Source organism: Opisthocomus hoazin, chromosome 3 (assembly GCF_030867145.1).
Source record: "Opisthocomus hoazin isolate bOpiHoa1 chromosome 3, bOpiHoa1.hap1, whole genome shotgun sequence".
NCBI lineage: Eukaryota > Metazoa > Chordata > Aves > Opisthocomiformes > Opisthocomidae > Opisthocomus > Opisthocomus hoazin.
Genome location: NC_134416.1, coordinates 86043761 through 86067984, shown reverse-complemented (window position 1 = coordinate 86067984; position 24224 = coordinate 86043761). Strand labels below are relative to the sequence as shown.

The following is a 24224-nucleotide window of genomic DNA, read 5'->3' as shown; positions in this document are numbered from 1 at the left end:
GTGTAGGGCCACGGCACACACGGCTGTCGGGAAGGTCCCTCGCATGTGCTGTCGGGTAAGGGTTGGCATATAGAGACAATACAGCGGCTGACAGACACTGACTTGCTTCTGCGTCAGTAAGGAAGCTGCCTGCAACTTTCTGCTTGTTCTGCAGCTCCTGCGCAGCAACCGAGTCCATGCTGTTCTCTGGAGAAGGCAGGAAGGGGCCAAGGAATACAGACAGCAAAGGACGTGAAGCTAACAAAGGGATGTATGTTGGTGTTCTGAGTGAAAAAACAAGCTCTGGAGAAAGGAAAGGGCACCCCTATTCAATCACCATTAGAACTGCCACATTTATAAGGTTATTTACGCTGTAAATTTCAGGAACAACGAAAAAATTAAGAAGTGAAAAAATCTGATTTGGTGACAAGATGTGAATAAATGAATATAGACTTTTTTGGTGTATTCTCCAATGTAGTGCTTCGGAGATCCATTTGAGAACAGAAAGCTCAAGAGATAACAACAGAAGGCCATGGATATGTAGCAGCCCTTAGTGAGCAAATGCTTATGAACTAACTCATATTTGATTACGGATATTAAACAATTAAATGAAGTGTGTCTGCATGGTGAAATTCAGAGAGCTGGCAAATAAACTCAATGTTTGTATTGCTGATTTGTTCAGGAATATTTACACTATAAATTTAGGGGATGTCTCATTTCTTCTGCTAATTGGGCTCAAGCAGATATTTTCATCTGGCGAGTTATCAACAATATAAATGCTAAAATTGAAAGAGTGAAAAAGCTTGAAATATGGACAGTGTATTTAAGAGATTAGTCCAGTCTTGAATTTTCTAGGCTATATTAATTTAGAATTATGCATATGACTAAGCTGGTCACATGACATTTCTAAATTCATTTTTCAAAATACTTCCTTTTGATACAGAATTCGTAAGGGGCGGGATTGCACTCCTTCTTAGAAAACAAACACATGCACTACTTGCAATTTTGTAACAACAGAGAGATGGTACTTCAAAAAACCAGACTTACTTCCATTGACTCCATTGATGGCATCACACTCCATTCCACCAGATCTGTGTGAATCTGAAAATAATGATTCAAGTCGAGTCACTGCTTTCTCCAGTCTCTCCATCAAACTATGAGTCTCTGCCATTCTGAAAAAAATCATTAAGGATAGAAACAGTGTTAGACCCCTCTGAGTAAAGCCCATGCTTTACTTCATGTTACACAGTTCCGTTCATCTTGGGGCTTTGTCAGCTTTTATGGTAAAACTCGTATATTTTTTTAGGTATTGTCTTTCTGGCATATAAGCAGTTGCAGTAAAGCAGCTGGTATGTGGTAACTTGCTTCTGTGTCAACAGGGAATATGATCAGTACTCAGCCCTGGTTTTTCATTGTAAACAGCAGATTGGCAGATTCAAACCTCTGCTAGCGTAGCTTTGGACAGTCTATATGTGGACAACTTATGACAAATATATGTCTGCTCCCAGTCAGATATTGAGATGACTGAAATATTTATAAATGCAAGTAGAAAAAACTTATGCCTACAATGATTTGCATCGGCCATTTACAGAGGCAAAAATACAGACCGAATTAACACTTGACTGAAAGCCAGACTTTAAATGTATACCTCCTGACTTTTGCAAAGGTACATTCTGAAATTTGCCTCAGTCTTTTATGCTTTGTAGTAAGACTGCACCACTTTTATTGAAAACTACACAAGAAGTCAAGAAGGTTCTGCTGTTTGTTCTTCTGATTTGATTTCCCATCACTTAATTTTTTTCTTATGAAAGTACCTGATGTGAATCAGTGTTTCCCAAGCTTTTTAATCAAACACTAATTAACCTATGGAAAGAAAAAAAAACAACAGGGGCCTGCTTGTGCAGTACTGCTACAGTGCTTTTTCATTTAAAATTAAATAGAAATTAGGTTAAATTTTTAACAGCTCACACATTACTTTCTTTCCCCACAACGTGATTATCTGCTTTCTTACATGTGAGGAAGTGTAGGCATTGACAGTTTTGAATACTGGCCAATGTCTCAGGGAACACAGTGCTATATACACTACAGGCTGAGAAATGGTTACATAAGCAAAGACAAAGCTATGTTTAAAGCCCTTATCATTTAATGCAACAAGTTTAATGGGCACATTCCCCACTTAAGGTTGCAAGTATTTTACTCCACTAAGTGACATGCAGTCAGGGGTGAGGGATGCTCTCTGGCTCTTGATTAACACGATCCTTGTGAATAGTTCCAGCTCAGCTCCTGCACTAGGGCTGCATCCCCTGCCCAGCACTGTGATGTGCAGAAGTCGGGGAGACGGGGGACCGCGCATCCCCAGCTGAGGACAGCAGGCAGCCGGCAGCTTTCTGGGGTCCCTACCCTGGGCCGCTCTGCCACAAGACATTGATTGCTGGATGGCTTGTAGACCTGAAAGGTTAGGCATACCTGGAACGTATGTGTAAATGTAGTAATTCCTGAGGAACAGCCTGCTAAAAGTGCTAGTATTTTAGAAATATCAAAGCATGATGGTAAATTCCAATAAACTGCGCAACACTATGCAACACTAGCAACCAAAACAAACAATGCTGCCTCACTGTCCCCATACCCAGGGGGGAATGCCTAAATGTTATCATTAAAAAGTAAAGTAACACGAAAAGAAGGGTTTTGATTTACAAATTAGTATCAATAATTCTTATGAATAAAAATAATAATTGTTTCTCATTTTTTAAATTCAAATGCAAGAAAAGATTAGCCACTAGGACTGTGGAAACACAGGCAGAGCTCTTGCACTGAGTCATGCTGCCTGTCAAACAAGGTGGGACCTTCAGACTTTACCCTATAATGAGGTTTGTGTTTGACCTAAAAGTGAAGCAGATGATCTAACAGTGAGAAACCCTAGGGAGAACCATTCTCATGAGAAAGTTTTGTCTGGAATTTATGGGTTTCTCCTCTTTACATTAAATAAAAAAGCAAACCCCCAAACAAGGATGACATTATATGATGTCCATATAAACACTGTCAAAAGACAGAGGGGCTCTCTTTGCTTATGCTGAAAATGTGCATTATTCTGTTTGAAAAAAATGCATGAATTTTTCAAAAAAACACCTTAACTTTTTGTAAGGTTACAAATATCTTGGCAGGAATGAGATGAAGGTATCAGGAGAGCTTCTGAAATATGCAAACTTCTGTAATATTAAATCTTTCTTAAAATAAAGCACTGTTAATCTTCAAAAATACCATGGATATATTCTTCTCACATTTTACCCTGCTACATTAAAGCCTAAAATGGTGTCTGTTTTAAAAGTTCTGTTTTAAATCAGTCTAAAATCAGGCTGGCCTAGCATAGCATACTAACAATCAACTGATTTCATCAGTATTTCAAAGTATATTTCCAGTATAGTTCCTGCTTGTCTTTATTTGAAGATACAGTCTGGAAGGTGTTTTTTTTTTCACCTGCCTTAAAATGTTCCTTGATGACACGTACAGATTTATCTGGAAGACCTGTTACTTTTTGGCCTCTTCAGCTTGTTTTTGCCTGTGGAAGGAGCCAGTTGTTTGACTACAAACCCACTATGTTTGACTGCACACACTTGGAGGTCTGAGGAATCTCACAAATGAACAGAGGTGGATCAGACTTGTAACGTTCCACCCAACAAACTGCCCTCTGTAAGATGCTAAGAATGTGGATTACGGTGTCAGAAGCTCAAAACCTGACTCAATAACCCTATGGATATTTTTATGCAACGCTTTCCAGCTGCAACACAGTCATTTGCTCACTATGTTCTGCACCTCTTTATTCTGTTATCATTAGCCGGAGAACTACAATGTTGTTCTTCCAAAAGCAGGTATCACCAGCGAGGCAATCACAGAATAATACATTGTTGCAATCTTTTTAGACAGAAGTAGGAACCACTTTTACCATAAAATTAGGGATGCCAGGTTTTCATTGTTTTTGTAAGGAATGTTACACTTAAGAACTCCTCAATCATTATGTTTACATTGAACCTACCTTTCTATCTGTATAATTCTATATTCACGACTACATGGTATTTGTACCTATACTTATATATATGTGTGCATATAAGTATACACACAGGTATCCCCGTCGTGTATGAGTAAAGTGCAAGTATACTTTTGCCATTATGCTACAAGAGCAAATCAGCTATACTCATAATAACCTCACATTTACACTTCACTTTACCATCAATTGACTAAGTATCTATCTTTAACAGGCTGCTCAGGGAAGTGGTGGAGTCACCATCCCTGGAGGAGTTAAAAAAACAGGTAGATATGGCACTTCGGGACATGGTTTAGCAGGCATGGTGGTGTTGGGTTGACGGTTGGACTTGATGATCTTAGAGGTCTTTTCCAGCCTTAATGATTCTATGATCTTACAAACAGGACTGGAATTAATATTACTGTTCTGAAGTGAAGACTCCACTGAGCAACAGCATGACAACTCTCTTCATCCGCTCTCAATCTAAACATTTACATCTCTGCCTCTATTCAAGGATTCGCATATTTGGCTCATATTATGACAACCTTCAGCATTTTCTTAGCCTATATTCAGCCATTCATCTGATTACTTGTCATTCCACACTGCATCGCGCCTGGTCAAACCGACACGGCAAAGCCACAGCTCAAAAGGAGTCAGAACACAAATGGTACAGCTTGACTCTGTGAAGATGCTGTCTGTGCAATATAGCATCAGAGCTTATATTATAAATAAATAATAAGACTGGTCTACTTAGAGTGTGAAATAAAATCTTTGCATGTTAATGAAAATAAGGAGGATGTAAATACATCTGTGGGATGCTTCCACTCCCATAAAGCACATTTTTACATCAAGACAGATTCTCTATCTCATCTCTACCAGGATTTTAATTAAAGCTTTGATCTTGAAGTGGATTATTGGGGTTAATCATATATCTTTTCCAGGAGCTGATGCTGACCACCTATAAGGAGTTAAAAACAACAGTGCTTCAACTCCCATGTAATCCTGTATCTAGTTGCTCTCTTGGTGGAGAAGTACGCTGTCCTTCACTGAAAATAAGGTCAACTACAAGCCAGGAACGGTGTTAACCCACATCTACTGACAATCATTTAAATGTTGACATTGTTAACTGTCTTTTGTGCACAGAAATGAAGAGGGAGGATCCACAGATCTGCCCTGTTTACTGTTAGTGCCATCTTTTTTGGGGAGTTATGAAGGCATGTGGTAGCACTACCATCTGTCGTTTCTTCCCCAAAAGAAGTGAAGCCAAACCCAGGTGGAACAAGGCATGTTGAAGACAAAAAAGCAGATCTCTTTTTATAGACAGGCCTTGGGAGAATATCACTGCTTTTCTCCACAATTTGACAGCTGTCTCAAAGCACCATTTATCTATTATCAAGGGAAAAAAAACTTGTCGGTAGACTAAAATTCCCTGACATTCTCATCCCAAATAGCAGTCAAACTGGAAGCCAAAATACACAGGTACTATGCCTGTTATCATTGTATGTGACTTAAAACAGAGGACCATATTGCTCTATCTCAAGAAGAAACAAGCAGTAACAAGCCCACAGGGAAAAGCAGTATAGTAGCATAAAGGGAAGAAATAAACATATGATGACTTATCAGGCATGTAAAAATGGCAGTTTTGAACACAGGAATGGTGCCACCCTGTAAACTATGATATTAGTCTGACAAACATCAGCAACAGAAAGTATAAAGTTCCACAGTTTGTTTTACTTACTAGCAGTCTTTTAATTTAAAAGGAAGTGACTTATTTATTTGTTTTTTTCCCCTAAGTACGTCCTTCCAAATCCAATCAGCATCTGAAAAATTAAGCCAAGTCTCACTCATGTTCATCATCTGAGATGCTACAGGTTGGATTTTGCTTTTCCTCTCTGACAAAAAAAGGCCGTTGCCTAAAACAGAATACAGACAGCAATGCGGCATTTTAATTATATCTAACATTCCTACACTGCTTGGAAAATCACAATCATATTGAAAGTATAACAGCCTGCACATGTGCTTTCTCTCATAGTCTTTTAATAAATCGCTACTGAGATACAAAATAAAATATACAAAAACCTAGATTGCCAGCTGGTACTATCAGAGAGCCAGTTATGAACGTTTCATAGATCCAAAGTGTTGTGTCCTCCAGGAGCTATACTTTACAATATATATTAATATATATCAAGGGAGGGAAATGCGTATGCATTCCTGAACACCCCCTCAAATTACAAAAGCATCTTACAGCACTTCATTTCTGAAAAAAAACAATCAGCTTAAGCCTGAAATGGCTAGCTTTCCTACACCGCCCTTCAAATGTATGTACCAACTCTGAGCTGTGTTGGGCAGGCAGTCTTTTTGCCACCTTTGCCATTCGACCCATATTCCTGCTGCCCCCCATATCTGGTCCAGACAATGAAAAACCCCTTGGTCTGGGGTCTCGGGGCTTGCTTGTTCCCAGGCAGAGCTCAGGAGCAGCCTGGTCCTGGCTGAGTGGCTAACGAGGAGTCCCTGAAGTTATTTGGGTTACTACCATATTAAGATTTTGGGTGGAGAATGCAAAGCAAGGGAGTATTGGTTAGAAGAAAGTGTGTGTTGGTAGGCAGACAGAAACATTACCTTCTATGGTTTGTGTTTTGTTTCCCATTAGTTGTATGGGAGGAATGTAAACAGAGGCTTGTCAAACTGATGTCAAGTCGGATTAAACCAGAAGACCTCTCGGTAAAGCCCTGTGTGAGGAGAATGATTCAGGTTTCAAACCAGAGCCTTTCATGACCTTTTTTTGTTGTTTTGGCCCTAGATCTGCCACAAGCTCCTTTGGAAGCAATGCTTTTTTAAATATAGAGAAAAAATGTCTTTTTTTTATCCTAGTAAACTATATAGTCTTGTGTATCTAACAGTATTAGAATTTTGACAACTTTGTTGTTGTTGTAAAAATGGACAAGTGGTATACCTGGAAGAGCAGAAAGACAAAAATGTCTGCGTGACTTCTGCTTTTTGTCGATGGGTGTGCCACTTCCACTAATAAGTTGAAGTCTTGGCTGGCTCCAGTATACTCATCATAAAATATTTCTGTCTATAGCTCAATGTGTGTGCTGAAGCCACTTATATGCTACAAATTAGTCCTCTGTTGCTGTGTGTAAGAGTGTGCTACCTAAATTATCTTCTCTGTGGAGTTCTCTCTTTGGCATACCCTCTGTTTTTAAAGGGTTCTTTTTTGTAAGGAAAAAGGATTTTTGTGTAGAAGAGGAAAGAGCAGGTTCATGTTTCGCCTCTTCCATGTAGCCTACGGTTTTTCCTTTGTCTTGCTTTATGCTGTTGGTACCACAAAGCAGACTCTTCTGTTCGCATTCTGCCTCTTCCTCTGCTTCTCTCCCTCTCCCAGTGATGAGGCTGCTGTCTACAAAAACATGCAGGAAAGGAATTCAGGCATTTTTGTATCCCACTATTTTAAAAATATTACCAAACTGCTTTGTAAAACAATCCCTATTTTGACAAGTACCCCTAAGACTGTTGACACATTTTAGATTTCTTATCACATCCCAGTTTAGTCCCATAATTTTGGGTGAGCAACTGCACACGCCGAGGGTGTGTTTACAAGTCAATGTAATAATAGCATGGACTGTGGTTAGGCCTCTGATAACTTAATATGAATTCTTTAAAATATGTCATGTGTTCACGTATGCGTTTAGTATCTCCTGGAATATCAGTTCACTTTCTAATTATATGTAAGTTCTGTGAAGAGCTCCTTATCCATGGCTGAATAGTTCTGCCTATCTTATCGATTTCGTGATCACAGAGAACAAGTTCCTTATTTAATGGCATACTGAAGCAGTCAAGACTTAACAGTCTGTAAGCATGATTGACTTAAAATAACCAAGGCAACCCAGTTTCTAAGTACATTCTCCGATTCTTTCTGTGCTCCCTTTTTATGTCACCACTGCTCATAGTCGTTTGTCTTGGTTTTATTTCCTTTGGTGCCTCCAATGAAGTGTAAGAGTTTTAGTATATCACCAATCAACAGAAACACAATGTGCTTAGTCACCTCATTTACTATGTATTAGTGTGGTGCTTTGCATGTAATCAAGCATCCTAAAGGCCATACGAGCCATTTAATTACCTGTCATAAGTCCAATTACTGTATGTAAGCAGGCTGCCTTGCGGAACTGAGAAAATACTGCATGCAGGCATTGATTTTACTGAAGTGCTTCAGTTCATAATAACTGAACAGTAAGATTCTTTATGCTATGGTTCCAACCAAATTGAATTTGCACTGTCCAGAAGGGTAAACTCCACAATGTACAAACCCTTAGAGGGTGTTTCAGTACTTCTGGGACGTAAAAGGAGAACATCAAAGGGGGAAAGTTAAAACCAAATAGTGGTGCAAGCACTAAAACATGAACTATGAAATTACTTCTGCAGAAAAGATGAGACTGGAGAGTCATTCAGTACCAAGGTTAGTAATGGTTTTGTCTGCTGTGAGGGTGGCCTTTCACACCACTTCCTCACACTGCTTCTCATGCATGTCCATATTACACCACAGCCTGAATAGTTGGGCTTGATTTCAGCCAAGTTACTTTTAGCCAAGTTCTTGCTCTTACCAGAATACCCTGCTGCAATTACGATCTCAGCACTCTGTGTCTGATGGTCTCAGGCTCATCGTGGCTGCCCCGCTCAGCCTGCATCCCGTGGCACTTCTTCCAGCATGGCAGCAGCCTGGAGGGCTGAAGCAAACTTTGTGCCATTTGAGTAGTCCCTTTGCTCTGCAGCTCGTTTCTAATCTTTATTGATCACAAAAACTCCAGGTCTTCACCCATCTCCCATTCTAAAATTCAGCCCACTGATTCTGCAATACTGCTGGCATTGCAATGGGTTGTGCCTTTGCTTCTGATTCGGGGTGAAATGGGCCACTTGCTACTAAAAATGACCTTTCTGCTTCCTGCTGTAGCCTGGTTACTACTTAGAGGTCCTGAGTTTTAATGATAATTCATGCAACCTTGCTCACTTACAAGATCTGAGACATTGGGCTGTTTATCTCTCCTCTGTTTCAGTGTAAGGTATCGTGAAGCTCAGAAAGATCAAACTGGACCCATCTCAGATGCCTGTAAATTTAGCCTTTTCTACCATGCTTGCTTTAGAGAACCCAGCGCTGTTAGGTGAATTATTCTGCTGTGTCTTCTCTAAACAATGATGGATTACACATGGAAATGTAAATAATTCTTTGCATTCCTTCCAAAAAGCAATTAATTAAGTATTAAAACTAATACAAAACATAACTTTAATGCATAGGATCTGAGGATGTCTTCTTGGAAAAATACGACGCTATTCAATTATGTACTTCAGCCCTTACCTTTTTTTTTTTACTATATGCTACAAAAGCATTAAGCCTTTGATTCCCATCATACTACTACTGGTATTTTGGATTTTACAAGCAATTTCTTTAGCCTGCTATTCTCTGAAAAATTGTGGGTCAGACAGAGCAATTTCTAATTCTTATTTGAAGAGTCAGTAAACCATATCTACCAAAATTACTCTTTTTTCAAAAATATGCAGGCAACTGGAGCTGACTGTACCTCAAGAAAATGACAAGTTCTGAATTGCTCCCCCTATTGCAAAAGATGCATGTAAAATTTTAGAGAAAGGAATTAAAATTATTTATATATATTAGGGGTGCTTCATCAATCAAAATCTTTTAACCAGTTCATAATAAAATAGCTGAATAACTGCAGTAATTTATACCTGATTTATTGTAGGTGTTTCTTTGGTTTTGCCCCAATAAGCATTATAAGAATGTTCTCTTTCATATAGTCAGATGTTCTAGTAGGCAGCAACTGCAACTATTGAGTTTGCTGCTGTTGCACACGTTGTTAAACCTCGCGCAGAACCACAAAGAATATTTCTTTAACAGATTTGGCAGTTCACCACTTTTCTCTCTAGAGTTCAAACCACTTGCAACGTTATTGTTGCTGACAGGCCACAGACTGAAACACGGGAAGATATCTGACTTGCTCCAGGTAATGTGGCAAGTCAATGTCGAGGCTGGGAGCTGAACACAAGCCCTCTGGTTCCTAGCCCTCCTTACTGCACTCCGCTTCTTTTCCAATACCTGCTAATTCAGATTCCTGTGAATTTTAGTCCTGGGGAAATTTTCTTTTATTTTTTCCCCCTAACTTAGGGTCCTAAACGTATTTTACATGGCTAATAAAAACTATACACTGGGATTAGAAAATCTACTGATAGCGGGGGGCGGTGTTTAATACATGTAGTCTTAGTACCCTTGCTCCCTTGCTCCTTATGGTATATCACACAGTACTTTTCTCCACTAAAGTAAGTCCCATAGCTGACAAAGAATAATGAAAACATGTCATAGGTTGGTTCTACTGTAACAGTAAATAATGCACGTCCTCTTCATTTTTATTTAATGGAGAAAACATATTTTATTCATTACATTTGGAGTTGAGCCTGTCCACCTTCCACATCCGAGCAGCATTTATCTGAGGCAGAAGAGGCATCAAATCGTAAGAATATTCTGAAGACTAGCGTTTTTGTTACGCCCAAGACTAAGAAGGGCCATATTGTTGTATGTGCCTGGTTTTGCTACAGAAGGAGGGTGGCCTTTGTTTTTATGCAAACTTGCTCAGAATAGAATCAAATAGTGTTATGAAATCTTGTGTTGCAAATGTATAGAATCAGGAGGAAGTTTATTAACATTTGCATAATAAGTAATTAAAAGGAAATGCTAGGATAAAATTTGCATAAATTAGGATACCCGACTCGCAGTAACATCTTAAAGGGCCAGCTTTGAGAGTACTGTATTGAGTTTCAACTCATTCTATCTACCCCCTTGCTATTCTAAGTAATTTTTTAAGTTACATTGAGTAGGACTAGTTTCTGATTACAGCTTCACAGAACAACGACACGTTAGTCCATGAACCCCTGCCACTTTGCCTGGCTCAGGAATAAATTCATAAAAACCTGCAGTACAGAACCCACCCAGCCCCCTGCTAAACAGGCTCCTTCCAACTGTCTCCTAAGGGACTGGCCGCCGCGTAGGTTTTTTTCTGAGAACATTTTCCATCATTGGAAAACAAACACATTCAGATAATGCACGTAATGAAACCTTTCTTCCCCAGATGGTCTTTGAGGCTGCCTTAGGCGTTATGAAATTTGAATTTTACTTGATAAAAATCCTCGCTGTTGATCCTGTGATGCTGAGGTATGGATTGATCGCAACCCTCGAAGCAAAGGAGAGATTTTACATTTTTAGGCGGGGTCATGGCAAGTTCTCCTCGGCTCTGTGCCTCCCTGGGGGACCCCCCTCCCCGCGCCCAGTTACCGCAAAGCGCAGCATCTCGGGCTCGCAGCTCTGCGTTCCGGCCTTCCTCCTGCCCCCGCGGAACGCCCTCTTCCATGGGCAGGACCCCTTAGGGGTTTTTAAATGAAGGTACACGTCCCGCCTTCGGCTCCCTCGTCCTAAGGCGCGGTTTAACCCTTTCACCCGGGCTAAACCCGCAGGCTGTTCGGCCGCGTACACCACCCCCGGCTCCCGGCGCGGGGGGAGCCGAGGAGCGGGGGCCCAGCCGCCCACCAGCACCGCAGCTGCCTCCCTCAGCATCAGATCACCTCACGCGATTAACAGCGGCGGTTTAACAACCCCTGGGGAAGCCGGGCTGCCGGGACCCGGCGGGACACGGCCCAGAGCACCCCCCGCGGCCTCGGCGGGGCGGGTCCGGGCTCAGCCCCGCAGAGTATCCCCCACCTGCTGTGGTATTTTGATCGCGGCTTCCCCCCCCGCGGCCCTTCGCACTTGTCACCCGGGGGGCGGGGGCGGCTTTCCGTGCGCAGCCTGGCGCAGGTGACAGGAGGGGGAGCCGAGGGGCAGAGCGGGGCCCTGACCCACATAGCGCCCGCGCCGCTGCCCGCTCACCCCATTCCGCCGCCGCCGCGCAGCCCCCAGCCCCGAGACGTCCCCTCATCACCACCCCCCTGCCCAAGATGTCCGCCGCCGCGGCCGGGCCCCTCCGCGCCTCCGCCGGCGGGAGCGCACCCACGGCCCCCGCCGGGCCCGCCCCAGCCTGCCCCGGGCCGGGCCGCTCCCCGCATCCCGCCCCTGCCGCCGCCGCCTGCTCTTCACTTACCTGGTTTGATGACCCGTGTAGCCTTTTTTTTTTCCCTCTCCTCTCTGCAATGAAAAGCCGTGGCCGGTCACTCGCTCCCCCCTCCCTCGCCTCGCCTCTCCTCGCCGCTGCTCTCCCTCCTCCTCCTCCTCCTCCTCCTCCTCAGCCGGAGCCGGTGTCAGTCAGTCACATCAGCTGCCCGGGCAGGCACGGAGAGAAATGCCCGGCAGCTTCCGGGAGTGCCAAATAAAGACAAGTCCAGAAAGAGAGAGAGACGGTGGCAGAGATGAGAGAAAGAAAGCAAAAAGTGGGTGGAGTGTGAAAATGGAGAGCGGGAGCGGGAGAGGGAGAGGTGTCTCTCGGCGGCGGTGCCTGGGAGGAAATGGCAGCGCCGGAGCATCGTCACGGAGGGGCCGGGGAGAGCGCAGGCACCCGGGCCAGGGGCACCCACAGCCTCCCCGTCGGGCACAGCTCGGGTGAGCGGGGAGCGGGCGCAGGCCTGGCCCACACTGAGGAGGGAGAGCGGGGCCGGCTGGAAACCGGCAGACCCCTCACATGGCGGGAAAGGCCGAGGGCGGCCTCACATACACCAAAATTGTCTACTCCAAGGTGGACAAAAGTGTCCTAGCCCGAGCGCTGCCGCAGCTGGGCCTGCGGTGGGGTTACTGCCTTCATGCCGTACGGCCATGGAATCAGGGCTTCTCCCAGCCGAGGCAAACCCTCGTGCCTAGGCCTCGCTTGTCGGGCTCGGTGGGCTTCACATGAGTCCGCAATGGGAGAACGGGTGGTTTGCAGTTACACGGTGCTCATCGCCACATCGTGCCGAGGGTCATCTGATCATCTACCCGAGATCCACTTCACCTCTGTGTAGCAAATGGCATGGCTTTCTACACAGAAGTCTTGTGGAGAAGACCATGAATTCACAACCTTTAAAGGAACAGGTTGCTGCTCTTGAATGAAATAATAATTAATTAGTTAGTGATAATAAAAAAGACTACATATATTTTTCAAGTCAACCATGTGGTTGCACGAAAATGAGCAGCACTTTTCCCTATCAAATATGTAGCTTATTTTGGAAGACTTTGTGTTTCATTTCTGATGGTATGACAACAACATTATAAACTATAGAACACAAGAATTTGTTTTAGCGGTGCAGCAGTTAAATGAGGGCTGAGGAAAGTCATATTTTAACAAGGATGCCATAGTCAACAGCAGCTCGCAGACCTCACATACCTAAAGACAGCATTAAGCAAAAGCAAGCTGACTGCAAGGATCAGTCCGGGATCCGAACTCACTCATGCAGACAATGTAATTGGCATCGGAAATTGCAAGAAATCAGTGTCGCAGCTTCCTATATGCAGTGAAAATAACTACTTCTCCTTGGCGTATATAAACAGCCAGATGAAATCAACAGAACGTCACAGGTTTTAAAATAGAGGGTCTTGCCAGACCTTCAAAAGGGGGAAAAGGTAGTATGGAATTGACGACCTGATTGCAGAAATGTACAGAACACAGAAACTAATAAAGAGAAATGAGAAACAAGCCCAGAAGATCTCTTTCGGGAAAGAAAACCCAAAAGGATTAAGGAACTGTGAAACTACTACATTTAGGTTAAAGCTCAAGGTCCACATTCCATAGAACTCAGAGATAAAGGAAAAATCCCAACACCTGTGCAGTGTCAGCATGAGAAGTGGAAAGGTTAGGGTGATAAATGCAATTGAATTTCTGTAAGATGTCAATTTAATTTGAGAAAAATGTAATGTAGTTAACTTATGAAAAGTTTTACAAGCCCTTACTGTAAGAGCACAGTCAAACACTCCACAACATCCTTCTACATCACGGGCACGTAGCAAAGAGGGAAGAACCGTCGGGCACTGCTTTTGCCTGGAAAGTCTTTTGAGGCTACCAAACTGGAAGGTGCCCTACATGTCTAAAACAAGTTCCCTATAACACATCTTCACTCCAGACTTCTAGTGCTTTCTTCAAAAAATAAAGAAGTTCCTTCTTTCTCTTCCCTAGGCAAACGTTGGCAAACTTATAAGGCTAAGACTAAGGTAAAGGGAAAAGCAAGAAGTAGTAAATTTAGTAAGAAGGCAAAAAAGAGAGATTCAGTAGTTGTGAAGCGTCATAATAGAGGAGACCCCGTGGCAAGCAAAGATGAAGATGTAGTGCCTGAAAACATTAGAGAAGAGCACCTTGCACTATGTAAATAAAGGTAACTTTAAAAGGCAGCTTTGTGAAGGACTTTGTAGTTATTTAACTCAGGCTGAGCAACAGCTCCCTAAAGAGAAGAAAGGAATGGGAGATGTGCAAATTTTGGACTCTGCAAAATATTGTATGTGCAAAAAATGCTGACTAGATGGCATGCTATTGTTTCATCCCGTAAAGGAAAAAGAAGGCTTGGACAGCAATAAAAAAACTATGTTTTGAAAATGCTTGGCATTGGCATCAAGTGAAACACTGAGCAAGGGATGACTGGAAGATCAGACTTTGGAGCTAAGTGCTTTGCCCTCAGTCTAACAATGCGTTCATATATTGGCTTAGATTTAGCTGCAGAAAGTACAATGATGCCAGTAATTGCAACATTTAAAGTTAAAGGTTTGTAAACTTTTTTTTAGTGGGGACAAGGTTACCAACTTCAGGATCAAAACATTCCAAAACCCCTTAAAATTCTAATTTATGCTTTAGTCCTCCTGAAATTATGAGGAGCTATTCTTACGCGAGGAGTGCAGGAAGTTACCCAGTTAAAATATAGTAGCTCATGGAGCATACTGTATGGCATTTAATGCAACTTTATAATTTTTTTTCATTTTAGTTGTTGTCTTTTCTGCTGCAGACAGTCTGTGCCAGGGCTGGCATGTTTTATTCCCTTTTACAGAGGAATGTATTTCTAAAGTTGTGCAGGGATCCCAAAGTACGCATCAGAGGCTATCAAAATCTCTGTAGAATGACAGCATTGTGACCTACTTAGACGAAAGTACTCTAGCGCATCTTTTATTTGCATACATGTTTTTTCACAGAAAAAAACTGTTGAAAATGTTAATACTTACCTTCCCAGTATTTGTTGAAAATGGACTTTCAATGTATATGATGGTAAAATCTCCCTATTGATACAAGTCGCATCTAAATGATTCATAGATGAGTTTGGAGAAAGCCACAAATATTGTCGGTAATTTCCTTGATTTCATGAAGTCTGTCTTTGCTGGGGAAACACAGAAAATATTAATATGAATTAAAATTGCACAAGCACTTACAGATGTGAAAAATAATTTGGAATATCATGTGAAAATCTTGGTAGTGTAACTTGCTAGATCTGCTTAAATAATTTTGGAGTGCATTCAGGACATGTCAAGATGCCTTTTGTGTACCAAATCTGCTGTTTCGTCTACGGAATATGAAAAACAGCATATAGGTAATTAACTAAATGGATCTGTGAAGAGTACTTTGTGGGGATCTTGTAGAAATCAAGTGTCAAAACACACAAGAACAAAAGGGAAGATTCTGCCAAAGAAGTGGACTGTTTCTCCTCTTTCAAACCAGTGTGAAAAAAGGGTGAATCTGTCATCATTTGATCTGATCACCTATAAAATAAGATTAAGGCAGATTCAAATTACATTTAGTTTCACAGATGTCACTCTACTGCTTTTTTCACTCTTCTCTGTATTCTCTTTTATGCAGCAAGCTCTGGGGGTGTGGACTCTCATTTCATAATTGTACATTAATTAGTTGTATGCTTCTCTTTAGGCATGGCAACATAAAAAGTTAAATAATAAGCATATGCTTATCATTAAGTATGTGAGTAATGGCATCCCCATGTAGCAGAGCACTTAGGCATTCCAGTTGTATTTAAGCAGTTTGTGGCGTAGGGATGGAATTACTCACGTGTTTATAATTCAGTATATGTTTAAGGGCTTTGCTGAATCCAAGGGGAAAATGGCCTGGTTTCACAAATACTAATCTTTGTGACTACTTTTATTAATGGTAGTTTTGCGGTTTAATTCAGTTCTGTGGAGCTGTTCTTCTGGGAAAGCTACTCAGTGAATATTGTAGGCTTGGGCCTCAGTTCTGCTAAGTATTTACATTGTCCTATCTATTTAGTGTCATGAGATACAGGCCTGTGTTGTATTTTTGCTAAAAATCCTGTTTTATACAGTACTGGATTTTGATATGGATTTCAAGGGAAGTTTCATGTTTTTCATTTCATTATGGGCAGAATTTTGCAAGGAACTTTTAGGGAGGATGATTTAACAGAGAGAGGAAGGAAAACAAAATTTTCAAGTGCATGAGTGTAGTATTATCATGTCATCTTGAACTACTCTTTTGTTGTGTATGAAACATACGGCAGCAGCAGTCAAAAGGAATGACGAAGCCTTGCTCATTGGTCAATGTTGGTTGTCCTGTTTAAGAATCGTTAGCATTTCTGTTCAAGCTTCTTAGTTCTGTTTTCATCTTCCTTTCAGTCTAGGCTGCAGGGGATCCTTTGGGAGACTGGCAGTGTCCTGTAGTTATGCATCAGTACAACTACACAGCGAGGTACTGCTTCCAGCTTAGTGGTTGAATATACAGTTTCTGCTTTGACAGAGTTTCAGGGCAGCTTTACCGTGATGCTGGGCCACTGTTCCAGCCCCAGATGTGAGCCGTGAAGCATCTTGGCAGGATAATTGCAGCTGGTTAAATGTCTGTGCTCCTGACCTTGTCATTGTCAGTGCTTTGTAATCTAGCTGTGTCTGAGGAAAATGCAAGCGTATCCAACTACTGCCCAAAGTCAAAAACTACTAAAAATGTTTTATGGTCTTCTTCATGCCACAGCTTCTTTGACTCATTCAAAATGTCCCAGCATCCTGAGGAGCTCCAGTCACTCTCAGAATGAGCACATGGGTCAGGCATGGAAGTCTGGTGTTTTAATCTGTGCTTTCTTGTGGTTGCAGTTTTCTCTTACTAGATGACATTCTTTTCCTTGTTGTCTGCTGCTATGTTTTTTTTTTCATCACCGTGCGTACAATGGCGTCCATGTCGCGATCAGAGCTTGTCAAGACTTGATGCATCTACATCATCAATAAAATGCATCAGTCTTCTTCATATACTATTTTACTAGTGGTTACAATCCCTCATCTGGTGTTCAGTAAGAGCCATTTCTGCTTAGTGCTGAGGAGGTTCTGCCATGGCTTACTTTTTTCCCAATAAATCCAGATTGCAAAAATTTTTTTCAGCCCCTAGAGGTAAAAAGCATGGAACCAGCTATAAACTTTTTTTCTGGGATGACTTACTACTGGTTTCCTGAAATCAGTGTTCTTGTTGCATAGGAAAGCCCAGATAGCTGGTGCACCAGAAGTAGTGAAAAATCCAAACACACAGAAAATATGAATTTTTTTTTCTGAAACGTGGGGATATTTGAGATGCTTTTTGTTGCTATTTCTGAGATGTTGGGAAATAATCAAGTAATGATTTCAAGGTTTACTATACAACCCACTGGGCTAGAAACTTAATTTTTCTTTGAAATAATTACACAATCACCCAATTCTAGGAAATGGTGCTTTAAGGAAAATACCAAATTGTGCAAAATTTGTAGTAAAATTACATGAACTGATAACTTGCTGACAATTTTTTACAGAGAGAACACTTTGTAGGATATAATCAAATAGTAGTGTGGGCAGATAACCAACGTGTATTCTGACAGTTATATATTTAGTGTTGTTCCAAGCACTCAGCGAGACTGTGTCCTTATTCAGACAGTGGTTCATAAGTAGCATAGCCCCAGCTGCAGTCATTGCAGGCCAAGTGAGTCAAAGAAACCCCCTTAGAGACAGAATTCCTCTGTTGTTTCACAGCAGTTAATTAGCTACTGGGTGACATTTGCTGCCAATGCTGTACCTAGCTGGTTTTGTCCATCTCCAAGCTCCTTTGTGCTGAATGGGTGATGGGAAAGCGAGATAAGCACTCAGTCCCTGTTAGATCAGTTCACTCAGGCAGAAAATAAAGACCTTTACCTCGCCATAGTCACCATGCTTGGGCTTGTCCTAGAAGGACCCATTTAGCTCTTGACAGGTATCTTCTGTAAATACACTTACTATCCTAGTATAGAATAGAGGAGGAAAGACCACAAATTTTGAATGTCAGTCTTTGAAATCTTTTACTTAGTTCTTGAAAGATACTGAGGTGACTTATGCTTTTCCAATACAGAACTGGAATGCCAGAGGTGACAGCAGCATGAATTTTCTTCAGCTCCTACAACCTCTCCCTCAGCTGAGGACCTGAAGAGTGAGGATATCTCAGTTTTATATCCTCCTGCAAAATGAAACTGCTGGCAAGGATCCCTAGGTACAGTACATTACTTGTATTAATATGCAGTTTTGTCAGCCTAAATTATTATTTTACAAATGATGACTGCCTAGATTAGGTACAAGGAGCTGATCAGGCACAGCAGCACAGAGCCTAGCACAGTCATTTACTCTCCCTTTCATATTCTCCATGGCAAATAGAGTGGCATCTTTTTATTTTGCAATATTCTGAGAGCTTTTTAAGACCAGCCCCCTTTTCTTAAATATATCCTTCTCAATACCTAGTTTTCCCGTACAGCTGTGGCAGAAAGATTTCCTCTGTTGACTAAAGAAGGCTTTGTAATAAGAACTTTGTAAGTATAAAGCTAAAAAATGTTTTAGGATAAATCAAGCCAAGTACTAGAGTAGAATAGAATAGAATAGAATAGAATAGAATAGAATAGAATAGAATAGAATAGAATAGAATAGAATAGAATAGAATAAAACAAAACAGAATAGAATAGAATAGAATAGAATAGAATAGAATAGAATAGAATAGAATAGAATAGAATAGAATAGAATAGAATAGAATAGGACAGGACAGGACAGGACAGGACTATTTCAGTTGGTAGGCACCTACAACAATCATCTAGTCCAAGTAGGCAGATTATCTTCCTGTCTTCCTTTTTTTTTTTACCAAAAAGGGAAGGAGGAGCAAAGAAAAGGAACAAAACATATTTAAATTTAATACCTAAAATGGATTAGGAGGAATTAAAAGTATTTCACATTGATGGTGTGAAATCCTGGTTCCCCTCAAGTCAGTGAGTGTTTTGTCACTAACAGGGCCAGCACCTCACCCTACATTTCTGGATTAATGTTTCACTTGAATAAATGTAGGCCAATGATTTAGGTATCAGAAATAATCTTTTTGTTTCAAAACCAGTCATTTATTTCATTCTTATTTTCTTGCTTTCCTGTATTTACACAGGCTCAGTACATACTGCACTGTATTTCTAAAAGCTATCATTTTCTATAGAAAAGGATATTGTTTACTCTCCTGAATAATTAATCTTGGAGTTCTCTTTTAATCCCCCATCAAATGTGCCATTCTTGTGTCTTCATAAAGGAAAAGAAAGGAAAACAACACTGCAAGGCTGATTTATGAATTAGACCATGAACATTAAAAATATATAAAGCCTTGGTGTAAATAAGAACTTCAGTTTAGATTCTGGTTCAGTTATATCAGTACCTCTGAAACAACACTAATGGTTGTATACAGATTTCCACAAATGCAACTGACTTATCACAAAGTATGAAAAAAGAAGCATAAGAGAGAAATATGGTGAAGATTTGAAATTTAGCCTTGAGCTAACATGGCTGACAATATATGTAGGATTTGAAGGAAAACAGAAATGCTTAGAGTACAATATAAATTCAACAGTAAATACAATACAATTTATAATATTTGTGAAACAAGCAAATAATTCATAGAAGAGCTTTTAATCCAAGTTTATATATATCCTATTAGGCTAAAATACAAATACTTTAGATGCAAATGAAAGAACCCAGAAACACCTTCACAGATAATCTGTGGCCCAGTAGCACTTGTAAGGTTGTTCATTAGATTACTGTTATACATTTCATGTACACATCAGATTAGCGAGACACCTTTCAGCATCCTGGTGAGGTTCAGCTCCATCTTGTACCTCTGATCTGTAGGAGGTCATCTGCCTCTACTGCCCAGCTGCTGAGCTGGGATATCTCCAAGTCTTTGTTGTAAGCAGCTCCAACTCATTTTCCCAGTGGAACATAGGCTCAGGCATCGCAGCTTGTATAAAGTGTTGTTTCAAAGCTGTGTATCTTGTGGTGTTTATAAAACATTAGATGGTAATACCCAAAATAGTTGTGTATTGCCATGAAGAATGTCCTTACAAGGTCAAATCAGCACTAAAGGCGCACATCTATGCCACGGCATATAAAAAGTGGCTGCGTGTATGTGAGCTGACCGATCCTGAAATGCCAGCCTCTTCCAGCCACCAGCTTCAGCCTGTAATGGTCAGCCAGACCTGTGTTGCTTACCTGTGACTAGTTGCCTCGGGATGATTGAGTGGTTTGTCTACGGCTTCTGTGACCTCCTGTGCACGTACCTTGGCGATAAGCGAAGTTAGGGGCTACGTCGGGGGACCTCAGGACTTGCGTTTCATCAGCAGCACAGAATGAATTGTTGAGAGTTCATTTGTACAGCACTTAATAAAAGGAAAATAAAATGTGTCAGAGGAGCAATGGAGTGAAGTCTTTTGGGGAAACGAAAGAGAAGATGGTCCCCACATTAACATTCTTGGAATCGTAGGCTGATCTACATCATCAGCTGTGGCGAGCAACACATCTAATCCCCTCTTCCTGAGTCATCCTTCAGTATTTTTAATGGTTCACCAGTGTAGATGTAATAACTTTTAAGAAGTTGAAATATTTCTGAAGTGTAGCTTTCCCAGGAATCTTCACGGTATTCATAGCAGATCTTCCTTAAACCCCATTTTTTAGTGTTATTTAACAAATTTCATAGAGAACCTGATGTGCTCCACATGTGGGAGTTGTTCCAAGTTGGTTTGTTCATTGGTTGTCCTGATTTTTGTGTGCTGCAGGTCCCCATCCACAAGGTTGTATGTCTTGTATGGTCTTTTACTATTGAATTAACAAAAGCAGAACAGAAGGGACTATTCTTTGTTTGCTTTTACTAGTTATTTTGGTATTTGTTACTACCTTTTTCCACTCTCCTGTTGTCATTTTGGATGTCACTTCTAGGACATTAATCACAACCTTTTTAATGTCTTCAGTTTCTGAAACGCAAATATTATTCATATTTAGAAGTACAACCAGAACCTAGAGTCAAAGTTACAATGGCACATTTCTGACTGTTGGCTGGATGCCAACAAATAACAAGCATTAGAACAATTAGCTTCATATATATGTAAAAATACAGAAATATATTTATGTTTCCTAATACTGACCAGGAAGAGGATGATGAGCAAAGGCTCAGATCCTCAGAGGCGTTTAGGTCTCTTACAAAAACACATTTCAGTACAGACACTAAGCAGAAGATGGGCAGTGCCAGTATGCATCTGTATGCATCCTGGGGCTGTTTTTAGCAATTGGAAGTTCATACAGGAGCCTTTCTGAGCAAAACACCTGCTGCTTTTAGTCCAGTTTTGTTTGAGGGAGAGCCTCAGGTTTGAAGGTCCGTTTGTTCCAGGATGATTGAAGTCAGTACAAGCTTAGCCACTGATTTGGAAGAGCAGGTGGCAGTCCTTAGGGGTCCGCTCCTGTTCCAGATGAAGTCAACTGAATTGCTGCCTTTATTTAGTAGGAGATAGCTGTAATTCAGCAAATAATCAGCAAAAATATCAGTAAAAATGTCCTTAAACATTTGTGCAGCTGAATCGGCTCACCTTTGTGGAAAGCTTGCCTCCTTCAGATGTTGGGGCTGTTGACAAGAACAGCAGCAGCAGCTGCTGTGTGGGTTTGTGTATGTCTTGCCCAGCAACCTCATTCACTGGCTGACTATGGATTTCACCTCCCACGCTCCACCTGCACAGGGCATGGTTACTCACTTTCTACACAGCAGCGATAGATTCAGCCTGGTGTTCATACTTGGTGGAAAAGCAATTGCAGTCTCTCTTTTTCAGAATCATTGATTGCTAGGAACACACTTCCAGCCCCCCTTATGCAGTATTAATGAGCTTCAGAATAGCTGCAAATGTGTGATTGAATGCAGAATGATGGGTACAGGTGAGCCAGTATTACATTAGGATTGGTTTGTCATGTACATGTATGTGCATATGCGTATATATGTATGAGTGATCTATTTTGTGTAAGGAATTTCAGTACTAATAGTAATTATTCCTCAGTTGTTGTTATAAACATTGAATTGGAGAGTGTGCTGTTAAAATACTCGATCAAGAACACAGAAAAAGCCCTTTTTCTCTCTTACTATTTTCCTTTGCTAATGCTTTTCTAGTTTGTAACTTTATTTAAAGAAAATAACCACACTAACTTTTCTTTAGGTTTCTTTTATTTGCATGATATATAAAATATATAAAACACAATGTACAGTAATTATATAATGTGTAATAAATATACCAGAAGTTATATAATATATAATTTGTAATATATAATATATATAAATATCTATCAGAGAATCACAGAATTGCTCGTGTTAGAAGGGACCTCTTGAGATCATCTAGTCCTCCCACCCCAAAACTTTTTTTCCCCCAAATTATTTTTTATTTCAGCAAGGGGGTCCTTTCATACAGTTTCTTCTGCCTTATTTAAACCATTTATAAGATGTACCCTAAAAAAAAAAGAAACCTAAGATAAATGTATAAATTATATAAAGTACATAAAATGAATGCAATTTTAAGAAAATTTTAAATAATTTAATCCAAAAGAATGATCACAAAATTCAGCAGTGTAAGCAGCTATTGGTCCTTTGGAATTAATAATAATAATATGATGATTTATAGCATCTACAACTCTATATCTGAATTATTCTATGACTCTTTAAAATAATTGTTCTAATTATGTTTTTTTTACCTCTTTAAAAACTACTTTGATCATTCCATGTGTGAGCCACACCCCCAAAAACTGAAAGCCTTTTCACACCTAATGTAAGATTTAACCTAGGATCAGTGTTAAACCTGTTTCAGTCTGTCATTCTCTTGCTTAAAATGCTGTGAAGCTCAAGGGTTTATATTTGCTTGTTTAGCAAAAGCAAATCAATTTATTACAATCATCTGCCATGGCTTAGAGCTTGATTCCTGCAGTCCGAGGTGTACAGCGTGCTTTTCTTCCCCTAAAAATAATTGGGAAAAAAATTCACTGCCCTTTTTTTTTCTTTTCAAGTGCATTGAATGTAACAAAAAGAGCCAGCTTGATAGCACTGTAAGCTAAACTCTCATAACTGTGTTCGGAGCAGACAACAGACAATCAGACCTCCTCACATAAACCTAGAAGCCTTCAGCCTTTCACCTACATGCCACTGTTTTTATGTGCTCTTGCTGGCCATGGTTGCTGATCACCAGGAACCGGACTGATGGCACTCCTGATTGCTCCTAGACTTCTGAAAAGGTTTTGTGGGAATTTAAAAAAATGGCTTATTCATTCATGTTGCTTTAGGCTATCATGATGCTACAGTCTAAAAGATCCCTAGCTTTAGAGCTGCAGAATCCCTGGGAAGTTCAGGAACCTGACTCCACAGTGACCTTTTCTGAAAAAAAGGTCAGCCTGCCACAGACAGACTTGCCAAGTCAACTGCTTTTCCCTGTAGACTAAAGCTTTGTGGTCTTATCCACAGATCTGTTAGGAAACTTGGCCAAGCTACTCCTTTTTGTTGTTTCAGGCACAATTTGTGTGTTGAATGGAGTTTCATACTAAGTGAGAGTGATTTCAGTACAATGGAAGTAAACTTAGCATAGAAAGTGCTTAAAATTCATCCTGTGGCTCCCTCTACATTATCTCGATTTTTTTATGATTTTAATGCAGATTTCCTAGATTAATTCATAGGATTTAGTTCTGTACAAATCTCGCTTTCTCACTTTCATGCTGCTTCTTCTTTTGTTCTCTCAAAGTTGAGGGTGGGACTTATTTGATACATTAGGGAATGATCTTCCAATGGTTTGAATTAGCTTGGGATCAACAAATAACCTCATTACTGCCACCTCGTTATTGCTACTTCCTATGCCAAAGAGCTTTTAAGCACAGGGTTTTACTTCCTTTATTTTAGAGGAGCATTTTGGGGGTACAAAATCTGGACAGGCCATTACCAGTTATTTTAAACACACTCAGAGAAATGTTTTG

At 40.7% G+C, this 24224-nt stretch overlaps 1 protein-coding gene across 3 annotated transcripts in view; it reads right to left on the bottom strand.

Moving 5' to 3' along the window:
* CAP2 (cyclase associated actin cytoskeleton regulatory protein 2) overlaps positions 1–12487 on the bottom strand; it is a 74546-nt gene extending 62059 nt beyond the window's left edge. The window contains exons 1-3 of one of the 3 annotated variants that reach the window (XM_075416890.1): positions 12136–12487; positions 8599–8721; positions 1027–1151 (exon numbers count right to left, since the gene is read on the bottom strand). In XM_075416890.1, the coding sequence (XP_075273005.1) occupies positions 1027–1150 (124 nt within the window). In that variant the 5' untranslated portion in view covers position 1151; positions 8599–8721; positions 12136–12487. Of the gene's footprint in view, positions 1–1026; positions 1152–6616; positions 6641–8598; positions 8722–12135 lie in introns of those variants that run through there. The other 2 variants (XM_075416889.1, XM_075416891.1) reach the window with 2 other exon arrangements.
* Between the last annotated feature and the right edge of the window lie 11737 nt (positions 12488–24224).